At 43.5% G+C, this 27,396-nt stretch overlaps 1 protein-coding gene across 1 annotated transcript; it reads right to left on the bottom strand.

Annotated features, from left to right (window-relative positions):
- Positions 1 to 3,934: 3,934 nt before the first annotated feature.
- On the bottom strand, positions 3,935 to 4,594 carry LOC149436381 (tubulin tyrosine ligase 3-like). The gene has a single exon (XM_089661679.1). The coding sequence runs from the start codon at positions 4,592 to 4,594 to the stop codon at positions 3,935 to 3,937; it is 660 nt and encodes a 219-aa protein (XP_089517805.1).
- Between the last annotated feature and the right edge of the window lie 22,802 nt (positions 4,595 to 27,396).

The raw sequence follows: 27,396 nt of genomic DNA, 5'->3' as shown, positions 1-27,396 counted from the left end.
CCCTTTGGATAGCTGGAAGCGGATTGGTTTAGGGGGGAGTTTGGTGCTCTTACAACAGCTACATGTGGCTTGCAGAGAGGAGATTCCCTTACAGAACAGGCAGGGCATCCGATGGGAGTCAAGTCCTGCATGATAAAGAAGGTTAGTTTAGTAACAAGGTCTATTTTACATATAGGGGATACCAGCATCATTTTCTATATGTTCTATTAGGGACACAGCTCTAAATTCCATGTTATGGCTATACTGCCACCTACAGGAGGATCTGGACACTAACATTCAAGATTATTATTATTATTATACAGTATTTATAAAGCGCCGATAGTTCGCTCAGTGCTGTACATTACAAAGGGGGACAGAACAATAACAATACAATGCAAAACATGAGAGGATCGAGGGCCCTGCTCTTTCGAGCTTACAATCTAGGAGGGAGGGGATGGTGGTACAGGAGGAGATAGCTGTGGGGGATGGAGTGGTAGGAAGAGTGGAGGAGGTCGGCAAGTTAGCAGGGGGTGGGGTAGGCTTCCCTGAAGAGATGGGTTTTCAGGGTGCACCTAAAGGAGAGGAGAGTACGTGATAATCTGATGGGTTGGGGCAGGGAGTTCCAGAGGATGGGTGACACCCTGGAGAAGTCCTGGAGGCGGGCATGGGAGGAGGAGACCAGGGAACTAGAGAGAAGGAGGTCTTGTGACGAGCGGAGAGTGCGTGCTGGGTGGTACTTGGATATTAGGTCAGTGATGTAGTTCAGGGCAGTATGGTGGACAGCTTTGTACGTCACTGTTAGGATTTTGAATTTGATCCATTGCGCAATCGGAAGCCAGTGGAGGGATTGGCAGAGGGGGGTGGCGGAAATGGAGCGGTTGGAAAGGTGAATGAGTCTGGCAGCCGTATTCAGGATGGACTGAAGCGGGGATAGCCAGCGGCGAGGCAGGCCAGTGAGGAGGGAGTTGCAGTAGTCGAGTCGTGATATGATGAGGAAGTGGATGAGCTGTTTAGTGGTTTCTGGGGTTAGGAACGCGCGTATTTTGGCGATGTTGTGGAGGTGGAGTCTGCACGAGTTTGTTAAAGATTGGACTGTTAAAGATGTCAGTACACTATAGGTAGATCAGGGGTGTCAAACTGGCGGCCCTCCAGCTGTTGCGAAACTACAAGTCCCATCATGCCTCTGCCTTTGGGAGTCATGCTTGTAACTGTCAATCTTGCAATGCCTCATGGGACTTGTAGTTTGGCAACAGCTGGACGGCCACCAGTTTGACACCCGTGAGGTAGATAATCAACCTCACCTAGCATGCTCAGTTTAGTGTAGAGTACTCAGAAGAAAGGAATTTTTTCTTTTATTTTGTTTCATGTTGGATTCATTCATTAAATACCATATTTTTAGCTAAAAAAAAATGGGGGGAAATGTCTGTGCAGAGCCATGCAAAGCAGTGTGCTTACAGTTGAAAGCACCCACACAGCACATAATATGAAACAGCACACAGTTAACCCTTTGATCGCCCCATATAATGACCCCTTCCTGCCCAGTGCCTTTAGTGCAGTATCAGTGCTTTTTTTATTAGCACTAACTACTGTATTAGTCTCACTGGGGATATCAGTGGCAGTTAATCAGTTCCCCCCCAGAATGCTTGCTGCAGTCCCGCTATAAGTTGCTGATCACCACCCAGACATGTAGCAAAATACATTTTGGCTTAAATTTATGACGAAATTTGATTTTTTTAATTTTTTTACTGGACATGTTTAATAGCTAAAAGTGAAAAATATTGTTTTTCTCAAAATTGTTGGTCTTTTTGTTTAAAGTGCAAAAAACTAAAAACGCACAGGTGATCAAATACCACCGGAAAAAAGCTCTATTTGTGGGAAAAAAGGACATAAATTTCATTTGGGTGCAGTGTTGAATGACCGCGCAATTGTCAGTTAAAGTACTTGCGATTAGGACTCTCCTGGATCCTGGATGGCAGAAAGGTTTCTATATGCTTTATGCGATGGAAAGATGTTTTTAATGTAAGCAGTATGATTAAAAGTTTGGATCTTAGTATGTGGCAGTATTACACTATGATTTGTTCCTTATATATGGGTATCTGACTGGCGTATATGGTGAAAACATATCTGAGTTGCTAGGGTGGAAGGATCCATACAGTGTTATAGGATCAAAGCAAACCCTGAGGACATCTGCAAGAGGATTTATATCATCAGGCAATTTCTGTGGATTGAGATCAAAGCATAAATTGTTTTGAATATTGGTAAGGGTATTCACTCCTTACCCTGATAGAAGTGTGCACTGTGTTATGAGTTTTTGAGCACAGTAGAGTGTTTCACATGCATGGTTTTGCACTGTATATTGCATGTGTATGTGGTTTGATATATACACTTGTTTTCACTTGGGTGAATATTACTGGAGTGATTTCACATGTAAATTTTTGATTTATAAAGGATAATGCACTGTGTATATTTTTTTTTTGAGGTAATCAAGTTTTTGCAAGCAGCGGAGAGTTTTTACACTTGAATCAATTTTTGGACTACACGTATTTATTTATTTATTTTATTGGGATATTGGATATATATATTTTTTTTTTTTTGGACATTTCGGTTTTCAATTTTTTAATTATTTTCATATAGATTTTGGACTTTAATTTGAAATTATTATCTAATGAAGGGTTTCATTTATTAATTTTCACTGAGCATATTTATGTTTATATTTGTACACCTCTAAGGGTAGAGGTGAAGTGTGCTTAAAAAGAGTTGGGGAGAATTAGTGATCTACATTTACTATAGTTAATCAGTCCCCCCCCAGAATGCTCGCTGCAGTCCCGCTATAAGTTGCTGATCACCACCCAGACATGTAGCAGAATACATTTTGGCTTAAATTTATGACGAAATTTGATTTTTTTTATTTTTTTACTGGACATGTTTAATAGCTAAAAGTGAAAAATATTGTTTTTCTCAAAATTGTTGGTCTTTTTGTTTAAAGTGCAAAAAACTAAAAACGCACAGGTGATCAAATACCACCGGAAAAAAGCTCTATTTGTGGGAAAAAAGGACATAAATTTCATTTGGGTGCAGTGTTGAATGACCGCGCAATTGTCAGTTAAAGTAATGCAGCGCCGTATCGGAAAAAATGGCCTGGTCAGGAAGGGGGGGTAAATCCTCTGGAGGGCGAGGGGTTAAACAAATGAATACGAAAGCATTCGTTGTTTTCATTATAATTCTTTCACATTTGTTGAAATTTGCTATTGTGATTCAGAGATTCTGATACATCTGAATCTCTGAATAACAAAAATTTTGTCGGAATTTCAATTTGTAATGAAATGATTCATACATGTCTAGTTGGAGATATTGGCTTTACCACAGCCCTTGGGTAGCCCTTATACGTCAAATGGAAAAGCGATCGCCATTAAAAGTGTACTATCCAGTTAAAGTTCACCCTGTCAAAAAATAAAAGTCAGCAGGTACAAAAACTGTAGCTCCTGACTTTTAATAAAAAACAGCCACTTACCTGTCCCTCGGTCCCGCGGTGTGTCCCCCGTAGCCCGTTTCACCGGCTGTCCTGTATTCCAGGAGGCCGGCATCTTCAGTGTGGGCACCCGGCTGTGACAGCTTGCGGCTTTACAGCCGAGTACCCACTGCGCATGTGCGAGTAGCACTGCGCTTCCTGAATGGTCCTGTAGTCTTCTGGGACCTGTCACATGTCCCAAAAGACTACAGGGAGGGAGGACACCTTCCGCTTTCGATCGCCTAGGCAATCGGACCGGAAATGGGAGCGGGTACCTGTCAAATTCGGGTACCCGCTCCCCCCCACCCCCCAAAGGTACTAATCCTTAATAGGGAGCGGGGAAGCAGTCCTTAAAGCGGAACTTACCTTTTGGGTGGAGCTCCGCTTTAAAAACTAGAAGCAATCAACCAATTAAACTCCTTCTTGGACAAATTATGAGTGTATGTTTTATAAATGACAGATCTCTTTACCTGCCCTCGTCACCCTCTTAAGAAGCTGTATTTCTCCTGAGTCAAGGCTTGTAATCTTCAGATCCAAACGTGATGCATCTTTCTGCCCAATCAGGTGTTTTGTTAAAGAAGGCTTTTCCGAAACACACAGCTTAGGAGTGGCAAGCAAACGTTGGTGAAGCTGTATGACTTTTGCTGTGCTTACTCCTTGCATGAGCGATTTTGTGTTCTTGTGATCAACACCAAACTTCTCAGAAAGCCTGACCAACTCTACGCTCTCTGATCCGCACCGAGCTTCTGTCGTTGCTTTGTTTTCTTTATCTATGACTGTGGTTTTTGCCCTGTTCAAGGTGTGCAGTGTTTTGGTACGATAATTTGCTTTGAATGTTGAATATGGGATGGCGGGTGGGTGTCTGGTGGTATCATGAGGCCCAACAAAGCTTGTTGCTGTTGACACCTTGGCTTGCACCATGGAGAGAGATCTTTGGTGGTTGATCAGGTGAGTCATGCCTGGGTTGACAAGGTTAGTGGGTTGTCTTGGAAGAGGGACACGTGGATTTTTCACCATGGCTCCTTCAACCAGCAAATTTATCCCAATGTATTGAGGGATGTCTACTGCAGCCTGTAACACAATCAAGATGTTACCACAGTTCTCCATTGCTGGTCTTTTATAGTGCAAGAAGTGAAAAGTAACTGATGTTATTGATAGCTTTCAGAAGTGGTGGTCCACTTATACACAGTGCCTTGAAAAAGTATTCATATCTCTTGAAATTTTCCACATTTTGTTATGTTCCAACCAAAAATGTAAATGTGTCTGATTGGTATTTTATGTGATAGACCAACACAAAGTGGCACATACCGTATTTTTCGCTCCATAAGACGCACTTTTTTCCCCCCAAAAAAGGGGGGAAAATGTCAGTGCGTCTTATGGAGCGAATATGGAGCGGCCGGTTCGGTATTTCCACTGCCGCCGTGTCAGAATACCGGGCCGGCCGCTCAGCTCTACAGCGGGACCTTATAGAGATGACTGCTGACCTTTGGAGAGGGAGGGGGAGCGGGTACCTGAATTTGACAGGTACCCGCTCCCACTTCCGTGGAGTTGTTCTTTCATCTTACCCGTTCCTCTATCCAGCGGCGCGGTCTTCCTGGCTTCTGTAGTGTGGGCATGACAGCCGGGTGCCAAGTGCGCATGCGCAAGAAGCGGTGCTTTTTGTGAATGGTAAGGCGGCACCTGGGACACATGACAGATCCCAAAGCCGCCGGACCAATCACAAAGCGCAAGTGCTTCTCGCTCATGCGCACTGGGCACCCGGCTGTCATGCCGAGCACCATTACAGAAGCCGGGAAGACAGCGCGCGGCTGGATAGAGAAACAGGTAAGATGAAAGAACAACTCCGCGGAAGTGGGGGCGGGTATCTGTCAAATTCAGGTACCCGCTCCCCCCCTCCCCAAAGGTCAGCAGTCATCTGTACTGTCCACAGTCTCTGGTCATCCCCTGTACTATCCACAGTCTCTGGTCATCCCTGTGCTGTCCGCAGTCTCTGGTCATCTCCTGTACTATGCCCGCAGTCTCTGGTCATCCCCTGTGCTGTCCGCAGTCTCTGGTCATCTCCTGTACTGTGTCCGCAGTCTCTGGTCATCTCCTGTACTGTGTCCGCAGTCTCTGGTCATCCCTGTACTGTGTCCGCAGTCTCTGGTCATCCCTGTACTGTGTCCGCAGTCTCTGGTCATCCCTGTACTGTGTCCGCAGTCTCTGGTTATCCCTGTACTGTGTCCGCAGTCTCTGGTCATCCCTGTACTGTGTCCGCAGTCTCTGGTCATCTCCTGTACTGTGTCCGCAGTCTCTGGTCATCTCCTGTACTGTGTCCGCAGTCTCTGGTCATCTCCTGTACTGTGTCCGCAGTCTCTGGTCATCTCCTGTACTATGTTTGCAGTCTCTGGTCATCTCCTGTACTGTGTCTGCAGTCTCTGGTCATCTCCTGTACTGTGTCTGCAGTCTCTGGTCATCTCCTGTACTGTGTCTGCAGTCTCTGGTCATCTCCTGTACTGTGTCTGCAGTCTCTGGTCATCTCCTGTACTGTGTCTGCAGTCTCTGGTCATCTCCTGTACTGTGTCCGCAGTCTCTGGTCATCTCCTGTACTATGTCTGCAGTCCATTAGTTCAGAATTTTTTTTTCCTGTTTTCTGCCTCTAAAACCTAGGTGCGTCTTATGGTCAGGTGCGTCTTATGGAGCGAAAAATACGGTAATTGTGAAGTGGAAGGAAAATGAGAAATGGTTTTCCAAATGTTTTACAAATAAATATGTGAAAAGTGTGGCGTGCATTTGTATTCAGCCCCCCAGAGTCAATACTTTGTAGGACCACCTATCACTGCAATTACAGCTGCAAGTCTTTTTGAGGATGTCTCTACCAGCTTTGCACATTCAGAAAGGAACATTTTTGCCCGTTCTTCTTTGCAAAATAGCTCAAGCTCTGTCAGATTGGATGGAGAGCGTCTTTGAACAGCAATTTTCAAGTCTTGCCACAGATTCTCCATTGGATTTAGGTCTGGACTTTGACTGGGCCATTCTAACACATCTGTTTCCCTCTTGAATAAAATTGTATTGTAACTGTATAGTCTACCTTCATTTTCTAAAGCACTGTGCAAACTATTGGCGCTATAGAAATCATGTATTATAATAATAATAAATATGCTTTGATCGGAACAATTCCATTGTAGCTCTGGCTGGTTGTTTCGGGTCGTTGTCCTGCTGGAAGCTGAACCTCCGCCCCAGTCACAAGTCTTTTGCAGACTCTAACAGGTTTTCTTCCAAGATTGCTCTGCATTTAGCTTCATCCATCTTCCCATCAACTCTGACCAGCTTCCCTGTCCCTGATGAAGAAAAGCATCCTCACAACATGATGCTGCCACCACCATGTTTCACGATGGGGGTGGTGTGTTCAGGGTGATGTGCGGAGTTAGTTTTCCGCCACACATAGCGTTTTGCTTTTAGGCCAAAAAGTTCAATTTTGTTCTCATCTGACCAGAGCACCTTCTTCCGCATGTTTGCTGTGCCCCCCCCCCCCCCACATGCCTTCTCGCAAACAGCAAATGGGACTTATGGCTTTCTTTCAACAATGGCTTTCTTCTTTCCACTCATCCATAAAGACCAGATTTGTGGAGTGCACGATTATTAGTTGTCCTGTGGACAGATTCTCCCACCTGAGCTGTGGATCCCTGCAGCTCCACCAGAGTTACCATAGGCTTCTTGGCTGCTTCTATGATTATTACTCTCCTTGCCCAGCCTTTCAGTTTAGGTGGACTTCCATGTCTTGGTAGGTTGGCAGTTGTGCCATACTCTTTCCATTTTTGGATGATGGATTGAACAGTGTTCCGTGAGATGTTCAAAGCTGGGGATATTTTTTTATAACCTAACCCTGCTTTAAACTTCTCCACAACTTTATCCCTGACCTGTGTGATGTGTTCCTTGGCCTTCATGATGCTGTTTGTTCACTAATGTTCTCTAACAAACTTCTGAGGGCTTCACAGAACAGCTGTATTTACACTGAGATTAAATCACACACAAGTGGACTCTATTTACTAATTAGGTGACTTCTGAAGACAATTGATTCCACTAGATTTTAGTTAGGGTTATCAGAGTAAAGGTAAAAAAGTGTGAAAACCATTTATCATTTTCCTTCCACTTCACAATTATGTGCCACTTTGTGTTGGTCTATCACATAAAATCCCAATTAAAAATACATTTACGTTTTTGGTTGTAACATGACAAAATGTGGAAAATTTCAAGGGGTATGAATTCTTTTTCAAGGAACTGTAGGTGGGAGGTTTCTCTTGGAACTAGATCAGGTAACTACTAGTCAACTCCACTGGGGATGACATCCTGAGGAAGACCAAAAACTCACGTATGTGACTGAATCTCCTAGATGGCCTGAAAACTTTCTGGAATTTAGCAGGGTGGGAGTGGTGCCATCTCATTATGTATATCTAAAATTACACGTTAAGGCCTCATGCACACAGGACGTTTTAAAAAAGCTCCTCCTCTTGGCAGCTGCGTTTTGGCAAAAAAAACGCCTGACTCTTATCAAAGTGTCTAACAGTTTTACAGGCATTTAGGCGCGTTTACAGGTGTCAAGTGCTTTGGCGATAACCCATTTCATTGGCGAGAATTATAAGCGCCTATCATTAATACGCGTTTAGACACATCAAGCATTTTTCTGACAAAACGCTGCTGCTCCTGGACGCACTGGCCATGGGTTTTTTTTCCTGCTGGTAAACACTACTGCCACTAAAAGCTCCTAATGTTTGTGTGCATGGATACATAGGATAACATGGAGGGCTGAAAACGCCCCTAAAAGTAGCTGCAAAAAGCCCCTGTGTGCATGAGGCCTGAAGGGGCCATGGTCTGGACCCTGTTCCATGGCTGCTTTTTCTTTCTCTGTCATAGCATGCGGTGGGTTCCTGGCCCTTAGGTCAAGATGGTATTTCATAATTATGACAGGACAAGGAAGTTCAACCATGTTAGAGATTCCGCCAACCGCATCCATCTGCCTGTAACTTGGATGATCTCAACACATATGGAACAACTAGAACTATTTTGTTGTACAGTATTGCAATGCTAGGGTCTAGGGTGCAGTTCTTATCAGGTCCCAATCATCTGCATGGAGTCTGTATCTGCTCTCTGTGTTTGCACAGTTTTCTTCCATGTGCTCCTGTGTTTCTTCCATGTGCTCCACCGGCCTCTTTATTAGGTACACCTGTTCAATTGTGTGGTAACACAAACTACTAATCAGCCAATCACATGGCAGTAACTCAATGCATTTAGGCATCTAGATGTGGTGAAGACAATTTGCTGAAGTTCAAACCGAGCATCAGAATAGGGAAGAAAGGGGATTTAAGTGACTCTGGATGTGGCCTGGTTGTTGGTGTCAGACAAGCTGGTCTGAGAATTTCATAACTGCTGATCTACTGGGATTATCACGCACAACCATCTCTAGGGTTTACAGAGAATGGTCCGAAAAAGAGAAAATATCCAGTGAGCGGATGTTGTGTGGACGAAAATGCCTTGTTGATGTTAGAGGTCTGAGGAGAATGGGTAGACTGGGGTTTGAGATCATAGAAAGGCAACAGTAACTAAGATAACCACTCGTTACAACCAAGGTATGCAGAAGACCATCTCTGAATGCACAATACGTTGAACCTTAAAACGGATGCGCTACAGCAGCAGGTGACCACACCGGGTGCCACTCCTGTCAACTAAGAACAGGAAACGGAGGTTACAATTCGCACAGGCTCACCAAAATTGGACAAACGAAGATTGGAAAAATGTTGCCTGTTCTAATGAGTCTCGATTTCAGCTGCGACATTCAGATGGTAGGGTCAGAATTTGGTGTAAATAACATGAAAGTATGGATCCATCCTGCCTTGTATCAACAGTTCAGGCTGTTGGTGGTGGTGTAATGGTGTGAGGGATATATTCTTCACACACTTTGGGCCCCTTAGTACCAACTGTGCATCGTTTAAAAGCCATGGCCTACCCGAGTATTGTTGCTGACCATGTCCATCCCTTTATGACTACAGTGTCCCCATCTTCTGATGGCTATCTCCAGCAGGATAATGCACCGCGTCACAAAGCTCAAATCATCTCAAACTGGTTTCTTGAACATGAAAATGAGTTCACTGTACTCCAATGACCTCCACAATCACCAAATCTCAATCCAATAAAGCACCTTTGGGGATGTGGTGGACCGGGAGATTCGCATCATGGAAGGGCAGCCGCCAAATCTGCAGCAACTGCGTAATGCTATCATGTCAATATGGGCCAAAATCTCTGAGGAATGTTTCCAACATCTTGTTAAATCTATGCCACAAAGAATGGAGGTAGATCTGAAGGCAAAAGGGAGTCCAACCTGGTTCTAGCAAGGTGTACGTAATAAAGTAGCTGGTGAGTGTATCTCTAAAGTAGATTCATAGGCGCTTGACACATGTTGACTACTAGCTCTTCAGGGTCTGTGAGGTGCTAGATAATAATTGGCTGCATATAATACTCCAACATCAACCACTCTCCATTCCTAACCAATAAATTAGTCTTAGGTGGGCTGACTCTTTTGATGTAATGAATTGTGGCAGAGAAAACGAAACTTCCAGACAAAATGGATTGGGTACGCCAGTATGGCAAGGTATGGTAGGACATAAGGCCATGTGATTCTTGTTCTCTCACCTCTACCTCTGGATTTGGCACCCGGTTTAACAATCCAGATGTTTCTGTCTCCTTCAATGTCCAGCTGTGGGTTCATGTCTGCCAATCGTCTTAAAACATGATCACACTGGTCCACATAGGAGGACGATTGGTCTATCACAGCTCCATCACTGCAATGAGATAGGAAGTGATTATTTAACAGCCAGAACATACTGTACTATTATAATGTTACGGTAGGTATTTCCGGTTCCATGATTCCATTCACCCATCCCCCCAAGCTACACATTCCAGTCATGACCAAGCATTGGGGCTTGTTACCTTGTTCTGCTAGCATATTCTACGAGGCAAGACAACATACTGCAAACCTTCATCTCCTAAACAACTTTATTTAGTCAAGAAACACTTCAACCTGCTCTTCCATTCTGATGCATTTTTATTATCTGTCTGTCCAGTCCAAAGATTGACACAGCCCCATCATACATCACAGCCAGGTGAATATGCCACTTACAGTTCAGAAATACAGTGATGTCCTCTTTCTACTCCTATCCCACTGATTGGATAAAGATAGCAGCAGACTGTTGAGATCATCCTCCTGCTTGCTCTTCCTCTCATCTTGTTCCCTTTTAGTATATTTGCATGCAGCACACCTGAAGTGTTCCTACGGCTATTCCTACCTCTAGGTTTGAACAAGGACCGCAAGAGGCCGCTACCAAGTCATATTCAGGTTGTTACACTAGTTGCATTTTAAAAAATGTATTAACTTATTAATGAATACCTCCCAGAATTAAACAATGTTTTTTTTATAAAAATCAAGTGATATTTTTTTTTTTGGTGAAGTTACTCAGCTCCATTTCAGTACTACAGAAGTCATGCTATGGTGGCACCTTACACCCAGCTCCAGTGATCAGAATATTCTGGAGGGGATATATAGACAAATAGAGCCCTGGAGGTGCGAGTGAGGAATCCTTCCATATCCATCTTATTAACCTCCCTAGCGGTATGATTCTTTCCGATTTTTTGTGCTGAAAGCGGTACCATTTTTTCGCATGGAAATAGTTTTTTATTGTAGGCTGTAATTTTTAGGAAAATTTCCTCACAAATCATTATCATTCAATTCTGCAAGTGGTTCTGATTTACTATCGCTGTTCTCTAGCTGATCTAAAACCGCTTTTGACGTAAAGGGACACTTTTTGGACGCCATGGACGTTTCTCAGTTTCCAGGCAGAAAGAACAGAGAAAATGCAGGCAGGGCACAGGACAAAGCACTAGGGACAATATGTATGTGAAATGGGATGAAACAGCAATGTTTTACTATGTAAAATTGAAAAAAATAAAATGACGTTTTTTAAATTTTTTAAATTTCCCTCCGCTGGCGGCGCCCGTATGTCCCGACGTCACGGGAACCGGAACACAGAAGCCGGATGCCGGCATCGGCCGGAGGAGATGGCCGGGGACGCTACAGGGGACACATCGAGGGAACGAAGGACAAGGTAAGTGCTGCACGGACTCCCTATGCAGCGCCGCATGGTAAGCCCGAGTGTAGCTCGGGGATAACGCTTGTGGTACTGAAATTTTACCCCGAGCTACACTCGGGAAAACCGCCAGGGAGGTTAAGCAGCATTGTGGAGAGACACCAGGTGGATCATTAGCATACAACAACATGCAACCAGCTGAGTGAGAGATCTGGAGCAGGAGTAGTTTTCATCTGTCCTGTCAGGACAAAAAGTGTTTTTTGCCTATTTATATATCAGGGAAAAATTGGAGGTGAGCGCAATATATATTAATATTCATCGGTGTTTTTCCCCATTTGGTGACACGAGTTTTTGGATTTATCAAGAGGACTGTTCATTTAGCACACAAATTGTTTGCATCAAGGCTATTATATTATATTGTTTTTGTTATTTTAATATGTTTTTGAGTATATAGTTTGATTATGAACTGATAATCACTGTTGCAAATTTTTTTATATAATTAATTTAGCACGGGAGCACAGCACTAAATATTATTATTCATTAATAATATAATTTTTATTTTGAATGTTTTTTTTTATATCTGCCTGGAATTTTGAGTTCACGCCAGATGTCTGATAATATAAAAATGACATCATGTTTGGATGTAAAAAAAAAAATTACATCATAAATGATTCCTTGGGTGTTCACTTACTGGATGACCTGATAATAATGACGCAGAAATTCTTCCCACGCTGTATCTGTCATGATGGAAGCTGAGCATGTTTCCATGTCAATGTCATCATGTTCCAGGCTGTTCAGGTAGGCCTCACAGGCCTGGATGGCGGTACTGATCACCTGAGCTGACAAACGTCCTCCATGTTTATTTGTTCTTTTGGCATCTGCAGACAAAAAGAAAACAAGAAAAATACAAGTAGAGCTTGGGCAGTGGTATGAATGATAATAACCAATCAAGTTCCTTCTTTCATTTTCTAGAGGGTATCTTTCAGAAATCTCCCTAATAGCATGAATCTCAATGGACCTAGCTTACCTAAAGCATGTCAAGGGGTCCACAGAAACTGCAGAAAGATACTGCGGAGTTACATAGGTTCCCTATAGTGGGCACAGTGGCCTAATGGAGATGGCATCAGCCTCCAGAGCTCATGCTTTCTCCATTAGAGAAAAATACAAGTAGAGCTTGGGCAGTGGTGTGAACGATAATAACCAATCAAGTTCCTTCTTTCATTTTCTAGAGGGTATCTTTCAGCAATCTCCCTCATAGCAAGAAACTCAATGGACCTAGCTTACCTATAGCACATCAGGGGGTGCACAGAAACTGCAGAAAGATACTGCTGAGTTACATAGGTTCCCTATAGTGGGCCCAGTGGCCTAAAAGAGCCTCCAGAGCTCATGCTTTCTCCATTAGAGAAAAATACAAGTAGAGCTTGGGCAGGGGTGTGAAAGATAATAACCAATCAAGTTCCTCTTTTCATTTTCTTATCTACGATAAAAGAGATGAAACCTCTCTGGCTGCTATGGGCAAAAGGACATTTTTTTTGTTTGCTCCAATTTTTTTTAGAGGGTATCTTTCAGCAATCTCCCTAACAGCAAGAATCTCAATAGACCTAGATTACCTATAGCACGTCAAGGGGTCCACAGAAACTGCAGAAAGATACTGCGGCGTTACATAGCTTCCCTATAGTTGGCCCAGTGGCCTAATGGAGAAGGCAGTGGTGTATGTAGGTTTTGTACTGCCCTAGGCAACACAAAAATCGCCCCCCCCCCTGTATAGAGAGCCTGACACCAACCAACACCACTTCCCCACCACCGTGGTGGAGAGAGCCTGAGACCTTGACCAACAACACCCCTGCCCCCCCTACCTGAAAGAGCCTTCTACTACCATTGCCCCCCATACACCGCCTTCCCCACCTGGCAAGAGAGAGAAAGACGCTCGCCTTCACAGCTCTGGACATCCTTGAGAATGAGAGTTGGGCTTTGCATATACTGTCAACCAGCCCGCAGCCTCTTTCAGATCCCACCTGATCCCCATGCCGCATGTGTCCCTTCTTCAGTCCCTTCTTCCAGGGGACAGTGCTGCCCCCCTGAAAAATGCTGCCCTAGGTAAATGCCTTGTTTGCCTTGTATATACGCCCCTGGGAGAAGGCATCAGCCTCCAGAGCTGGAGATTGTGGGTTCAAGTCCCACCTGGGTCATCACATGGTTTATAGTACAATTCAATTACCTCATTCAGAATGGCAACATAATAGAAATATGCATGCAGTGTTTAGGTCAATTGTGAGTTTGAACTGCAAGTGAATCTAAAGTGACCTCGTTAGGGGAAAAGTATGGGGGCTCCCCTTGTTGACTATCTCCTTGAGAATAGTTGTCATGTTGATACATTATCTTTAAAGTGGTTGTAAACCCTTCCATATACCCAGTGAAGTGACTGGCCTCTGGTGATACAAATCCTCCTACATATGTTGTACATAAGTTGTACCTGTTTATCTGCAGTATTCTCTTCTCTGTATCAGTTCAAAGTCCAGTTTTTTTAAAGCCTGAGTTAAAAAAAAAATAAAAAAAGGGGGTGCAGAGTTGAAGTTACACTCTGCAGAGCTCAGTGAGGAGAGCTCTGTAGAACTGATTGGACGGAAAAGACACCACCCTCCAGAAAACTCAAAGGAACAGAGCTGAGGCTGTCAACTGAAGGTCCCTCCCCTGTCACCATTTTTCTTTTGGTGTCAGGAAAATTTGTCAGAAGCGATTCATGCTGATAGCAGAAAACAATGCAGAAGACAGAAATGACACTTAGTGCTCTGAAATGAGTACACACTATAGAAGGATATGCTTTGTTCATAGTTCATGTCTGTGGTTTACAAGCATTTTAATACTTTCTGAATCACTGATCTGGAACAAGAGATAAGGAATTCCAACATTATACAGCAGGTCAGTGACTCAAAGGTATTAGAACCAGGTACAGCCAGGGAACTACAACTAGTAGTAGTAAGTCATATTCAGCTGAACTTCAATGTTGAAGACATTTCGTAGCGTCTACAAGCCACTTCTTCAGCTCCAATGGTTAGCAGGAAGATACCCCAACATTTAATCCTACATCAGTAGCACAGACACCTTAATCCAATTACCAAGAAATATATAGATGTTGATTGTCCAAGAACTGGATCGGAGATGGGAAAGTTGTGGTACCACCAAGTTCTAGTTAAGTATCACATCTTTTCTCACCTCCCATCCTGTTCTTGGTCAATCAACATCTACACGTTTCATGGTAACTGGCTCTGATGAAGGGAGTTCGTCTCCTGAAATGCGTTAGCTTACCTCACTAAGGGTCTATCGTCACTTTGGACTGTTATTATGGACTCTTCTTGTCTGTTTTTATCCCCCATCGGTTTGTGAGTATGCATTTTTATGCTTTATATTAAATTCTTGGTGTACTACGTCAATGCACTAAGAGAGTGTGCCCTGTTTTGATTTTGTTACCTGGATTAATATGTCTGTGCGTATGGATGCTGGGTTATCTTCCTAACATCCGGTAGAACTGAAGAAGTGGCTTGTAGAAGCTACAAATGTCTTCAACATTACAGAACAATTCAGGTGCAATGTGACTACTACTAGTTATACCATGGCCTGGATAAATGAGACCCTTCAATGACACCAGGAACCAATATTTTCAAAACAGGCCCAGCAGTTCCCATACTCGAGATAAACATGTCTATTCTCAGGCAATGTACGGAAAAACACTTGTTTTTGGCCACCATCTTCTTTATTTTTATATGTTCTTCTGTTTTTATTTATCTGGTGACAGGTACGTTTTACATCAGTCCAATGCCAACATGTTGGGATCTGTTTTTACCTAGTTCATTCTTTGGATTAGTTGCATTCTCCGGGATCAACGCGATGATCTCTGTATCTGTAGCCGAAATGCTTCTTCTTCCCGACACTCTCTTGAGAATACTCCGAGCAGCCGTAAGCCAGAAATCTTCTAAAGGTTAAAATTCCCACGGAAATGGATATATTTATTGTGCAAAGTGAAATTTTAGAAAGAATGTGTTGTGATTTTATAATTATTTTATTTGTAATTTGGTAGTTATAAAATCTTACACAGAAATATTTCCCATATACTGTAGTATTGTGCTGTAGAACAGACCATTACGTCTACAGATCCTGACTTTGGACCAAACAGAGTGACAGCTGAAGAAAAAAGAAGGACTATACATAAGGGGCCTTGATGGTCACCCATTTAGGGTTTGTCTCAGAGTTTACTGACTGATGGTGTCCATCCCAGAGGACAATGGATATCACAGCAACTAGACCTTATGCTGGACTCAAGAACCCCTCAACACTTGTGTGGCTTGTGGAAATATTCCACCTGGCTTTCTAACACTCTCTTAAAGTGTTACTAAACCCAACACCTGCATTCACTTTATCTGGTCTCCCCGGACCCTGCATTCACTATATCTGGTCTCCCTGGAACCTGCATCCACTATATCTGGTTTCCCCAGACCCTGTATTCAGTATATCCTGTCTCCCCGGATCCTGCATTCACTATATCCGCTCTCCCCGGACCCTGCATTCACTATATCTGGTCTCCCCGGACCCTGCATTCACTATATCTGGTCTCCCCGGACCCTGCATTCACTATATCTGGTCTCCCCCGGACTCTGCATTCACTATATCTGGTCTCCCAGGACCCTACATTCACTATATCTGGTCTCCCCCGGAACCTGCATTTACTATATCTGGTTTCCCCAGACCCTGCATTCACTATATCTGGTCTTCCCGGACCCTGCATTCACTATATCTGGTCTCCCAGGACCCTACATTCACTATATCTGGTCTCCCCGGACCCTGCATTCACTATATCTGGTCTCCCCGGACCCCGCATTCACTATATCCGCTCTCCACGGACCCTGCATTCACTATATCTGGTCTCCCTGGACTCTGCATTCACTATATCTGGTCTCCCAGGACCCTACATTCACTATATCTGGTCTCCCCCGAAACCTGCATTTACTATATCTGGTTTCCCCAGACCCTGCATTCACTATATCTGGTCTTCCCGGACCCTGCATTCACTATATCTGGTCTCCCAGGACCCTACATTCACTATATCTGGTCTCCCCGGACCCTGCATTCACTATATCTGGTCTCCCCGGACCCCGCATTCACTATATCCGCTCTACCCGGACCCTGCATTCACTATATCTGGTCTTCCCGGACCCTGCATTCACTATATCTGGTCTCCCAGGACCCTACATTCACTATATCTGGTCTTCCCAGACCCTGCATTCACTATATCTGGTCTCCCACAGTACACACAACATAGAAATGCAATTATTTTAATAAATATAAACTGCTAAATACCTTTTCTCATCAGTAGTTAGAGCAGTCTTGTGACTTCTATCAGTGTCCGACTGAGCACTGGTTAAAGCTTGTAGGAGGAGTTTTAGTTCACCCTTGATTGTCCTATGAGGCTGCATGACCCCTAACCCTCTGTTTGGAGAGTGCTGATTGGCCCTGTGCTAATCACATGCACTCTCCCAGAGAAAATAAAACTCACCAAACTGAGCATGTGCAGCATGCCCCCAAGGATCTGTATCTCTATCAGCAGATGGATTGGGGACAGTAGAAGAAGGGGAGGATCAGAGAAGACAGGATCAAACATCCTTTGTAAGCAATGCGGAGGATTAACCCCTTGGGTTCCACAGTGAGTATAACAAGCATGCTTTACTGCATATACAGACTGATTTTACTGTTGTTGGTTTAGTAACACTTTAATAGGGTAGACATGATATTTAAGGGACTTCTCTCTCTGGCCACATATTACAGGTAACATTGAAGACTGCAAAATGTAACACTCTACTAAGAATTGCTGAGATCCATCCTTATGACATGGAGAAGTAGAAGGGGCGCTCAAAGGGCATAGAGAATGGAATTTGGGCACCCCCTTTTATTGATAAATAGCAATAGGTCCAGCGCTATGGTGTACAAACTCCTAACATGTGGCTGCCAGCACCTAAAAATCATATCCAAAAAGAGATACAACCAATCAAAGTTATGTACACATGGATGTGCTACAAAACACCTCCCCCATATGTGATATATGATGGGTATGCAAAAAATTCTAAGCTATAAAATAAACCCACAAAAACAAAACAGATCAACATAACAAACGTGTCACTATTAAGCACTTTATTGGACTTTTAATTAACACCATATAGGACTTTTATAATGTCATATATTGTAATGGGGGGAGGTGTGTTGTAGTTCCACACAAAATTGTGTTTATTAACTGTTTGTTGTTGCATGACTAATGATATTTGGTTGGATTTACACTGAATAAATATGTTCTGAGGATGGTGAAACATTAGGATTTAATAGTACATATATTTTGGTAATTTTAACACCATGTGGATTTTTATCTTTATTTGTTTTGTTTTTGTGCGTTAATTTTATAGTTTATAATTTTTTTGCATACCCATCATATATCACATATGGAGGAGATGTTTTGTAGCACTGCATCCACATGTATATAACCTCCTTGTACTTCCCATGTACACAAAGTCTTAGAGGTGATAAAAGGCCTTACCAATGAAAGTCCTCTTCTCATCTTCAGCCCCCAGTCTGTAGCAACGAGGAAAAAAGGAATCAGGGTCGGCTTCGTCTCCCCGGACCCCGCATTCACTATATCCGGTCTCCCCGGACCCCGCATTCACTATATCCGGTCTCCCCAGACCCCGCATTCACTATATCCGGTCTCCCCGGACCCCGCATTCACTATATCCGGTCTCCCCGGACCCCGCATTCACTATATCCGGTCTCCCCGGACCCCGCATTCACTATATCCGGTCTCCCCGCACCCCGCATTCACTATATCCGTTCTCCCCGGACCCCGCATTCACTATATCTGGTCTCCCCGGACCCCGCATTCACTATATCCGGTCTGCCCGGACCCCGCATTCACTATATCCGGTCTCCCCGGACCCCGCATTCACTATATCCGTTCTCCCCGGACCCCGCATTCACTATATCCGGTCTCCCCAGACCCTGCATTCACTATATCCGTTCTCCCCGGACCCTGCATTCACTATATCCGTTCTCCCCGGACCCCGCATTCACTATATCCGGTCTCCCCAGACCCTGCATTCACTATATCTGGTCTCCCTGGACGCCAGCTTTTGCACCTAGTTCACATCCACTTTATCTAACAAAAAGGTCACACTATACTAAATGTTTTGCCTGCTGAAGCAAAGGAAAGTAGTTGTTAAAAAGGTAGCATTGAGCTTAATGGATAGGTTCACCTTTTACTTGTTACATGTTCCACCTGTTTTTAGGGTGAAACATGTAACATGTTCCTATAGTGTAGCTGCGCCCGCTGCCCCCCCCCCATTTCTCTGACATAATATGGGGAGAAGTCCCCCCTGTACTATCTGTCAGATTTGAAAACCTCTGCACACGGTATTACTTCCTATTGTCCTCTGCACTTTGTATTACTTCCTACTGACCTCTGCACTCTGCATTACTTGTTACTCAACTCTGCACCAGGGGCGGACTGACCATTTGAGTACTCTGGCACTGCCCAAGAAATTCCCCTGGTACCTTTTATAGGCTTTTTTTGAGTGTGGGCAAGGACACAGGGGCCCTATGATCCCCTATTGCCCGGGGGCCCCGTGAGTTGTCAGCCGCCCCTGCTCTGCACTCTGCATTACTTACTCCTGACCGCTGTGCTATCCTAACTAAATAATATATTGCTCTGATGGGCCGATCCTAGCCAACCAGAGCAAATCTCAGCCCAACCAGTCAGGCCAGAACTCAAGGCAGCCAGGACAGAGCCAAATGTACCTAGCTTATAATCAAGGACCGGATTCGCCACCAGCAACAATCATGTTGGCTCAGGGCACCTCTCATCATACTCCTGCAACACGAACGAGATGGGGTATCGTTCACCTGTACAACAAATGTGTTCAGCCATTTTGATTAACTACATGCTCCCAGCCAAAATACCCTCCTCCAGGAATAGAAGAATGTCCACACAATCAGCCTTTTGAATGCTTTACTATGCTCAGTTCTTCCCCATACACACGTACACCACTTCCTCTTTTCATCAGACATTAGCATTACTGTTCAGTTCAAACTCAAAGTTAACAATGCTTCCATTTATCTCATCCTTTGGTTTCCTGAGATGGGTTCTCATTGGGGCCTATATTAGGCCTACCCTGAGGGGCATGCTCCACTCAGACTGTGTACCTACATGGTGTTGTTTTGCAGACTTCCAGTCAACCCACTATGGTTCTTCCGGGACCCTGCTTATAAAGAGATAAGCTGGCCCAATCCACAGTACCCACCCAGGGGTGGTGTCTCGCTAAAAGAGGTACTAATCCTTGCTTACAAGCCAGCTCTTTATTTTTTTTTTGAAGTGGAATTTGTTTTGTTGCTGGGCAGAATTAAAATGCAAAATGCGGCAAAAAAGCACTACCATGCATTTCAGCAGCTTCTCCATTGAACTCTATTGCAGCAAAAATGCTGCTTTTTGCTTTTAAAAAAGTCCCTGACCCTTTCCAAAAATGCAGCAGCTCAAAAAAGCATAGATGTGAACATGTTCCATAGGAAACCATGTTGAATGAACTGCAGTGCGTTTCTGCAAAAAGCACTAAAAAATGCGTTGTTGTGAACAGAGCCTAATGCTAGACTGCAGCATGCGTCATTTTTTAATTTGCCTATAGTTCCACTAACCTCAACTGACAGACTCTTTACAAGAGATCACTGAGGAACAGGGGCGTACTGACCATTTGGAAACTCGGGCAGTGCCCGAGGGCCCGGGGTCAGTAGGGGGCCCCATGAGATGCCCCTGGTACCTTTTTCATAGGCTTTTTTGAGTTTGGGCAAGGACCAGTGGTGTATTTAAGTTTAGTGCTGCCCTAGGCAACACAACCCCCATGGAGAGACCCTGACACCAGCCAACACCCCCCTTCCCCACGAAGAGAGCCTGACATTGACCAACAACACCCCAGTCCCCCGCCCATCCCCACGTGAGAGAGCCTTCCACTACCACCGCCCCCCATACACTGGCAAACCCCCCCCCCCCACCCTGGCAAGAGATAAGACACCCACCTTCACAGCTCCCTGGGAACAAGAGTCATGCTCTGCAGACACCATCAAGCAGCCCGCAGCCTCTCTCAGATCCCACCTGGTCCCCGTGCTGCGCGTGTCCCTTCTTCCTTTCCTTCTTTCAGGGGATGGCACTGCCCCACTGAGAAATGCCACTGCCCCCCTGAAAAATGTTGTTGCCCCCCTGAAAAATGCCACCCTAGACAACTGCCTTGTTTGCCTTGTGGTAAATACACCCCTGGCAAGGACACAGGGGCCCCATGATCCCCTATTGCCTAGGGGCCCCATGAGTTGTCAGTCCGCCCCTGCTGAGGAAAAAAAGTCAACTGACAGTTATAGCAGACTCTGTGCAGCCTTACATTGAGGGAAATTAAATCAAATGACAGTTGACCCTTTGCAGTAGTTCAATGACAGATGTTTAAGGGCAAATTATTTTGTACTATATAAAGCGGGTCATCTTAAAGGGTCTACTATTTGTTAGTCAATAAAACAAGGTGGAAACTATGCAAAACTGTACATAAATTAAAAGACAGCAGCGAACACATAAGAGCATATCCTCTCTAATTACATGCAATACAATAATACGTTTTGCGCTGATAAAACTAATAAAATGATCAATAATTGTTAACAGAAATATTTAAAAAAAATTGTGCATAAAGGAAAGTCCACAGAAAATGAAAAGGATGTAAGCCTCCTCTGAAAAAAAACAAATATAGTATTATAAACTATTATAAACAAATTTAGTCCACATTGAGTGAATCAAAAGTATTAGTTCTCCACAACATCTCTCTTCATCCGCTAACATCATTGTCACCCACCACCACAGTGAGGATTAGATAGAAACATATGTTTGTCCCAAGCATGTTTGAAGCTATTTACTGTTGACTGGCTCACTCCATCTGCTGGAAGTTTATTCCAAGCCTCAACTATTCTTTCAGTAAAATAATACTTTCTGAGATTAGTTTTGAACTTTCCTCCAGTTAGTTTAGGGTCATGTCCCCGTGTTCTTGATTTTGATTTCCTGGTGAAAATGCTGCCCTCTGGACTTGTTCTCTTGATTTTATCAATATATTTATGTAAGTGAGGTCTCCAGAACTGGACGCAGCATTCTAAATGAGGTCTAATTAAAGAGCTATGTAGGGGAATCAGGACCTCTTTCCTCCTGCTGGTGACCCCTCTAGTGATGAATTCTAGAATTATATTTGCTTTCCCCACTGCCTGGCTACACTGTTTGCTCATTTTGCAATCATCTGAAATAAGTACCCCCAAGTTATTTTCCTCTGTAGTGCTGGCCCATGTTGTACTCTCTCTAGGGATTCTTTCTCCCTAGATGCATTATTTTACATTTAGAAACATTCATCTGCAATTTCCACTTTTTTGATCAATCTTCCAGCAATGCCAAATCATGTTCCATGTTAAACACCTCCAGGGATATCAACCCTATCACACACCTTTGTGTCATCAGCAAAAAGACAAACGTTACCCAACAAACCTTTAGTTCTATCACTATACAATTTTCTTACAATTTCCTTTAGATTTACCTTCAACTAGTAATGCAAGGGCCTGCCTAATTATATACAATTGAAAGTGTCGTTTAGGTTTGACCTCATATTATATGGTTTTTGGTAAATCTATAGCACAAATCTCAAGAAAATTGTATAATGTATGGCCAGTCTAAGACAATACAATTTTCTTGAGAATTTTGCTATAGATTTACCAAAAACCATATAATATAAGTTGCGCCTTTCAGTGCCACCTCATCAGTGCCGCCTATCAGTGCCCGTCGGTGCTGCCTATCAGTGCAGCCTCATCACCGCACATCAGTGAAGGAGAAAAATTACCTGTTTGCAAAATTTTATAATAGAAACAAAGAGAAAAACATTATTTTTTCAAAATTTTTGCTCTTTTTTTGTTTATAGTGCAAAAAATAAAACACCCAGTGGTGAGTACATACCACCAAAAGAAAGCTCTATTTGTGTGAAAAGAAATGATAAATATTTCATATGGGTACAGTGTTGCATGACCAAGCAATTGTCACTCAAAGTGCGACAGTGCTAAAAGCTGAAAATTGGCCTGGGCAGGAAGGGGGTAGAAGTGCCCGGTAGTCAAGTGGTTATTTGTTTCATATGCAAAAAATATGCACAGGGCCTTTGTTATAATTACAATCATTTTTCCAGATAGCCTACGTTTTCTGCCCATCATGGTGCTATAGGTAGGGGGTGGAGGGTCTTCCTGCTAGAGCCCCAGGGAGCAGAGAAGACCTCCACAGAATTTGTTCTTTCGCGTTGAATCCTACACAGACTGTGCAAATGATTAATTTTTTTTATTATTTTTGTAACTTCCCATACTGGAGATTGGGATCTCATGCTGCAATAACTACTACAAGAATAGCTTTGTGGGACATGTTGACCAATATTACAGAGTGTGCAGCCAAGACAAGTGTTTATTACACATATATTGTTAGCGGGTTAAAGGTGGCATTAGAATTTTGTTTTTCTGTCATGCAATAACAATATTTCATAATATCCAAAGAAAACCTTTTATTCAATTATATGTTAAAAGCACTTTTCTTTTTACAAAACACACAATAATCATCTTGATTTAAAGCTGAAATCCGGAACACTTTCTATGTAAATAAATTCATCAATAGCCATAAAGGTTATATACTTTTTGTGCACCAAATGCCTTTACAAACCCAGGTATTACCTTGTAAATGTAGCGGTGACATTATCACTGTGCTGTACATAGCTTGTGCGGAGAACAGAGCTGTGGGTGGGGTTCAGCACAACCCACCCACTACAGGCTGCCTGCAGAAAACTACAGGAGGGGCGGAGACAAGACCAGTCACCCTGCACAAGGAAAGAGCAGCAGTGACTGGTCTTTATTACAGGAAGGTCCTGCACAGAGGTAAAGTGTCACACTGAATTACTGCACAGATCCGGAAGAAATACACGAAACACACCACAATTCAAGTAATAATACACATGTATTTCATATTTAGACAATATTTTCTTATTCTGGAGTTATGCAATGCAATCCAGTGTTCCTCAACTGGGCTGCCATGGCACCCTGGGGTGCTGTTTACGTTCCCTTGGGTGCCGTAAGCAGTTTGCCCTGGAACAGTGGAATGAGTTGCCATGGTGCAAACGGGGCCCACCACCAGCACCATAGCAACCAATGATGATCTAGGACAGTACACACAGTGTTATATGGTGCTAAGGTGACCAACCCACCCGCTCCATGGCTACTCATGACACTCATCCAGAGCAGGCGGCATACAGGACCAACTCCCAGCACTCAGGCGAGGATAGAAGTCTGGTTCCCCCAGACCTGTTCCACCTTCTGCCCTCTGCTTGCCCTGCTGGAGCCAAATGGTAGTGCTCTGCTGGGGAGAGGGGATTGTGTGATGGGGGGATTGTGTGATGGGGGGATTTGTGATGGGGGGACTCTGATGTGATGAGAAGACTCAATGATGAGGTGAATCTGATGTGATGCGGGGCTCTGACGTATAGGGAGAACTCTGATGAGATGGGAAGACTCTGAAGCTATGGGGGTACTCTGACGTGATGGGGATACTAAGAAGTGATGGGGGAATCTGACATGAAGGGGCAAATCTGAAGTATACAAAAACTCTGTTGAGATGGGGGACACAGATGTTATGGGGGTACTATGACATTATAGGGGACTCTAAACATATAGGGGGGACTGTGATATATAGGGAAAACTCTGATGAGATGGGGGACTCTGACTTATAGGGTGAAGTCTAATCAGATGGGGGTACACTGACTTTATGGAGGTACTCTGACAAATAGGGAGAACTCTGATGAAATGGGGAGACTCTAGTATTATAGGGGTACTCTGACATGATGGGGGACTCTAAACATATAGGGGGGACTCTGATATATAGGGAGAACTCTGATGAGATGTGGGGACTCCGGCATGATGTGGGGGACTCTGATGTATAGGGTGAACTCTGACGTATAAGGTGGACTCTGAATAATGGAGAGGACTCTGATGAGATGGGGAGACTCTGGTGTTATGGGGGTACTCTAATATACAGGGGGATTTGGACATATAGGGAGGACTCTGACAAATAGGGAGAACTCTGATGAGACGTGGCACTCTTATGTTATGGGGGTAAACTCTGATATGACTGGGGACTTATGGGGGTATTCTGACGTGATGGAGGGACGCTGACATATAGGGGGGACTCTGACAAATAGGGAAAGCTCTGATGAGATGAGGGGATTGATGGCGGGACTCTGATTTATAGGGGGGGCTCTGATATATGGGGATAACTCTGATGAGATGGGGGGACTCTGACGTTATGGGAGTACTCCGACATGATGGGGGAACTCTGACATGCAGAGCACTCTCATATGATGGGGGGGACTCTAACATTTAAGGGTTACTTTAATACATATGGAGAACACTGATGATATGATGGGGGGGGGAGAGGGGGCTCTGATGTGATTGGTGAATCACCATGATGGGGCTTCTGATGTGAAGGTACTTTCATCGAGGTGGTTGTGTGCATTGTTCCAGGCTCAGGTTACCCTTTGATTGGTAACATTTATTTTTTTTACATTTTAGACTGGGGTGCTGCGGCATTTTGCATACTTGTATCTAAAGGTCCCTGACTGAGAAAAGGATGAGAAATGCTGGTCCAATCAGGTGCAATATGTGAACAGGGATATGCTGAAGAGAAAATTCACTCGATTTGTTGTGCGAATATTCTCAGCTCCTTTTGTACAGCAGTCATTGAGTAAGAGATATAGAGATATGCAGGCCATAGATGGGTTGAAAATCGGCCGATTTTCGCTCCGTTAATGGGTTAATTGGTCGGCTGTTTTTCTGGATTTTGTCAGATTTTTTTGATCGGTTAATTTGGAAAAAAATTGGCCAATTTTGCCGATCGGCCGATTTTCGCGGCAATGATGGGCAAATCGGCCGATCTTTTTACCGATAAAAAATTTGATCATGAGCCGTGACCTGCAAGAAAAAGAAGAAGAAAAATATAAAGAAAGAAGAAAAAGAAGAATAAGAAAAAGAAGAATAAGAAAAAAATAAGAAGAGAAAGAAGAAGAAGAGAAAGAAGAATTCCAGTCCGCTATTATATTTGACATTAAAAAATATTGCAGTTGCAACAATGTATCTATTTGTATCTGAAAAAAACCCCATCTGTATCTGAAATGGATATAAATAGATACAATGTTGCAACCACAATACTTTTTAATGTCAAATATAATAGCGGGGCTCTCTTCAGGGACAGAAGTAATTAAATGCCAGCCGTAGATGGGACGAAAATCGGCCGATTTTTTTTTACTGTTGGTGGTAACGTCAGCCTATTGAACGACCGATTTTTTGTTTTTTTGTTAAAAAAAGTCCGGTTTTCTCCCCGTCTATGGCCTGCATTAGGCTCCGTTCACACCAATGCGTTTTTTAGTGCTTTTTGCAGAAACGCACTGCAGTCCATTTAACATAGTTTCCTGTGGAACATGTTCACATCTACGCTTTTTTGAGCTGCTGCATTTTTGGAAAGGGTCAGGGAATTTTTCAAAAGCAAAATGCAGAATTTTTGCTACAGTAGAGTTCAATGGAGAATCTTCTGAAATGCATGGTAGTGCTTTTTTGCCACGTTTTGTGTTTTGCATTTTGCATTTATATGGGCAGCTCAGTGGCTAAATGATTAGCACTTCTGCCTGGCAGTACTAGGGTCGTTGGTTTGAATCCCAACCACGGCCCCAACTGCCTGAAGTTTGCATGTTCTCCCTGTGCCTGCGTGGGTTTCCTCCGGGTACTCTGGTTTCCTCCCACACTCCAAAGACATGCTAGTAGGTTAATTGGCTCCTGTCTAAATTGGCCCTAGTATGTGTATGTATGAATGTGAGTTAGGGACCTTAGATTGTACACCCCTTGAGGGTTAGGGACTGATGTGAATGTACAATATATATGTAAAGCGCTGCGTAAATTTACAGCGCTATATAAGTACCTGAAATAAATAAATATTCTGCCCAGCTAAACAAAAAATCCACTTTAAAAAAACAGAGAAAAAAAATGCAAAATGCTGTAAAAACACATCAAAAAAGCTTGTAGAAAAACGCAAAACAAGCTTCGAAAAGCACTGCAAAATGGACAAAAAGCAAACTGCATAGGTGTGAATGGAGCCTTACACAGCACTGATTCACCCAGCAGACCCACCCACCCTACATATGAGGTTCTCTCTGGAATGTGGATGAAGTGACTTTCTCCCGTTAGCACTTTTGCAATGTTTTCAGCACAGCCTTGGTATCTCACTGAGCAATCTAATTGTACTATACCTGGTGATACAGAGGAGACAAGAAGCTTCCAGGACCAAGTTGGTTATCACTCCACCTTGTATAGGTGTTATAAATCTGTATATAGCCCTACAGAACAGACAGTGCACATGTGCTTTTGTGCTTCACTGCAACAAGGAAGCAGGAAACTTTATTCAGAGAAAAGACATAGAGTATACCATAGATGCAGCTACAAATGTATAAACACTGCCATCTGCTGGTTGAAGAGCATATCTCTACTGAATACTGATGTAGTTATTGCACAAAATACATGAACTCTGTATTCCAACAATAAGCATCTTGTATGGAGCATCTACACAAAACTGAAATATCAGTTCTGGACAGACTGACCCAAGAATTAAACCTTCTTTTTATGAGA

Source organism: Staurois parvus, unplaced genomic scaffold (genome assembly GCF_062004578.1).
Source record: "Staurois parvus isolate SC_StPar_1 unplaced genomic scaffold, SC_StPar_1.0 ptg001365l, whole genome shotgun sequence".
NCBI classification, from domain to species: domain Eukaryota; kingdom Metazoa; phylum Chordata; class Amphibia; order Anura; family Ranidae; genus Staurois; species Staurois parvus.
Note: the sequence above shows the minus strand (reverse complement) of the source record. Positions and strands in the feature narration are given on the sequence as shown.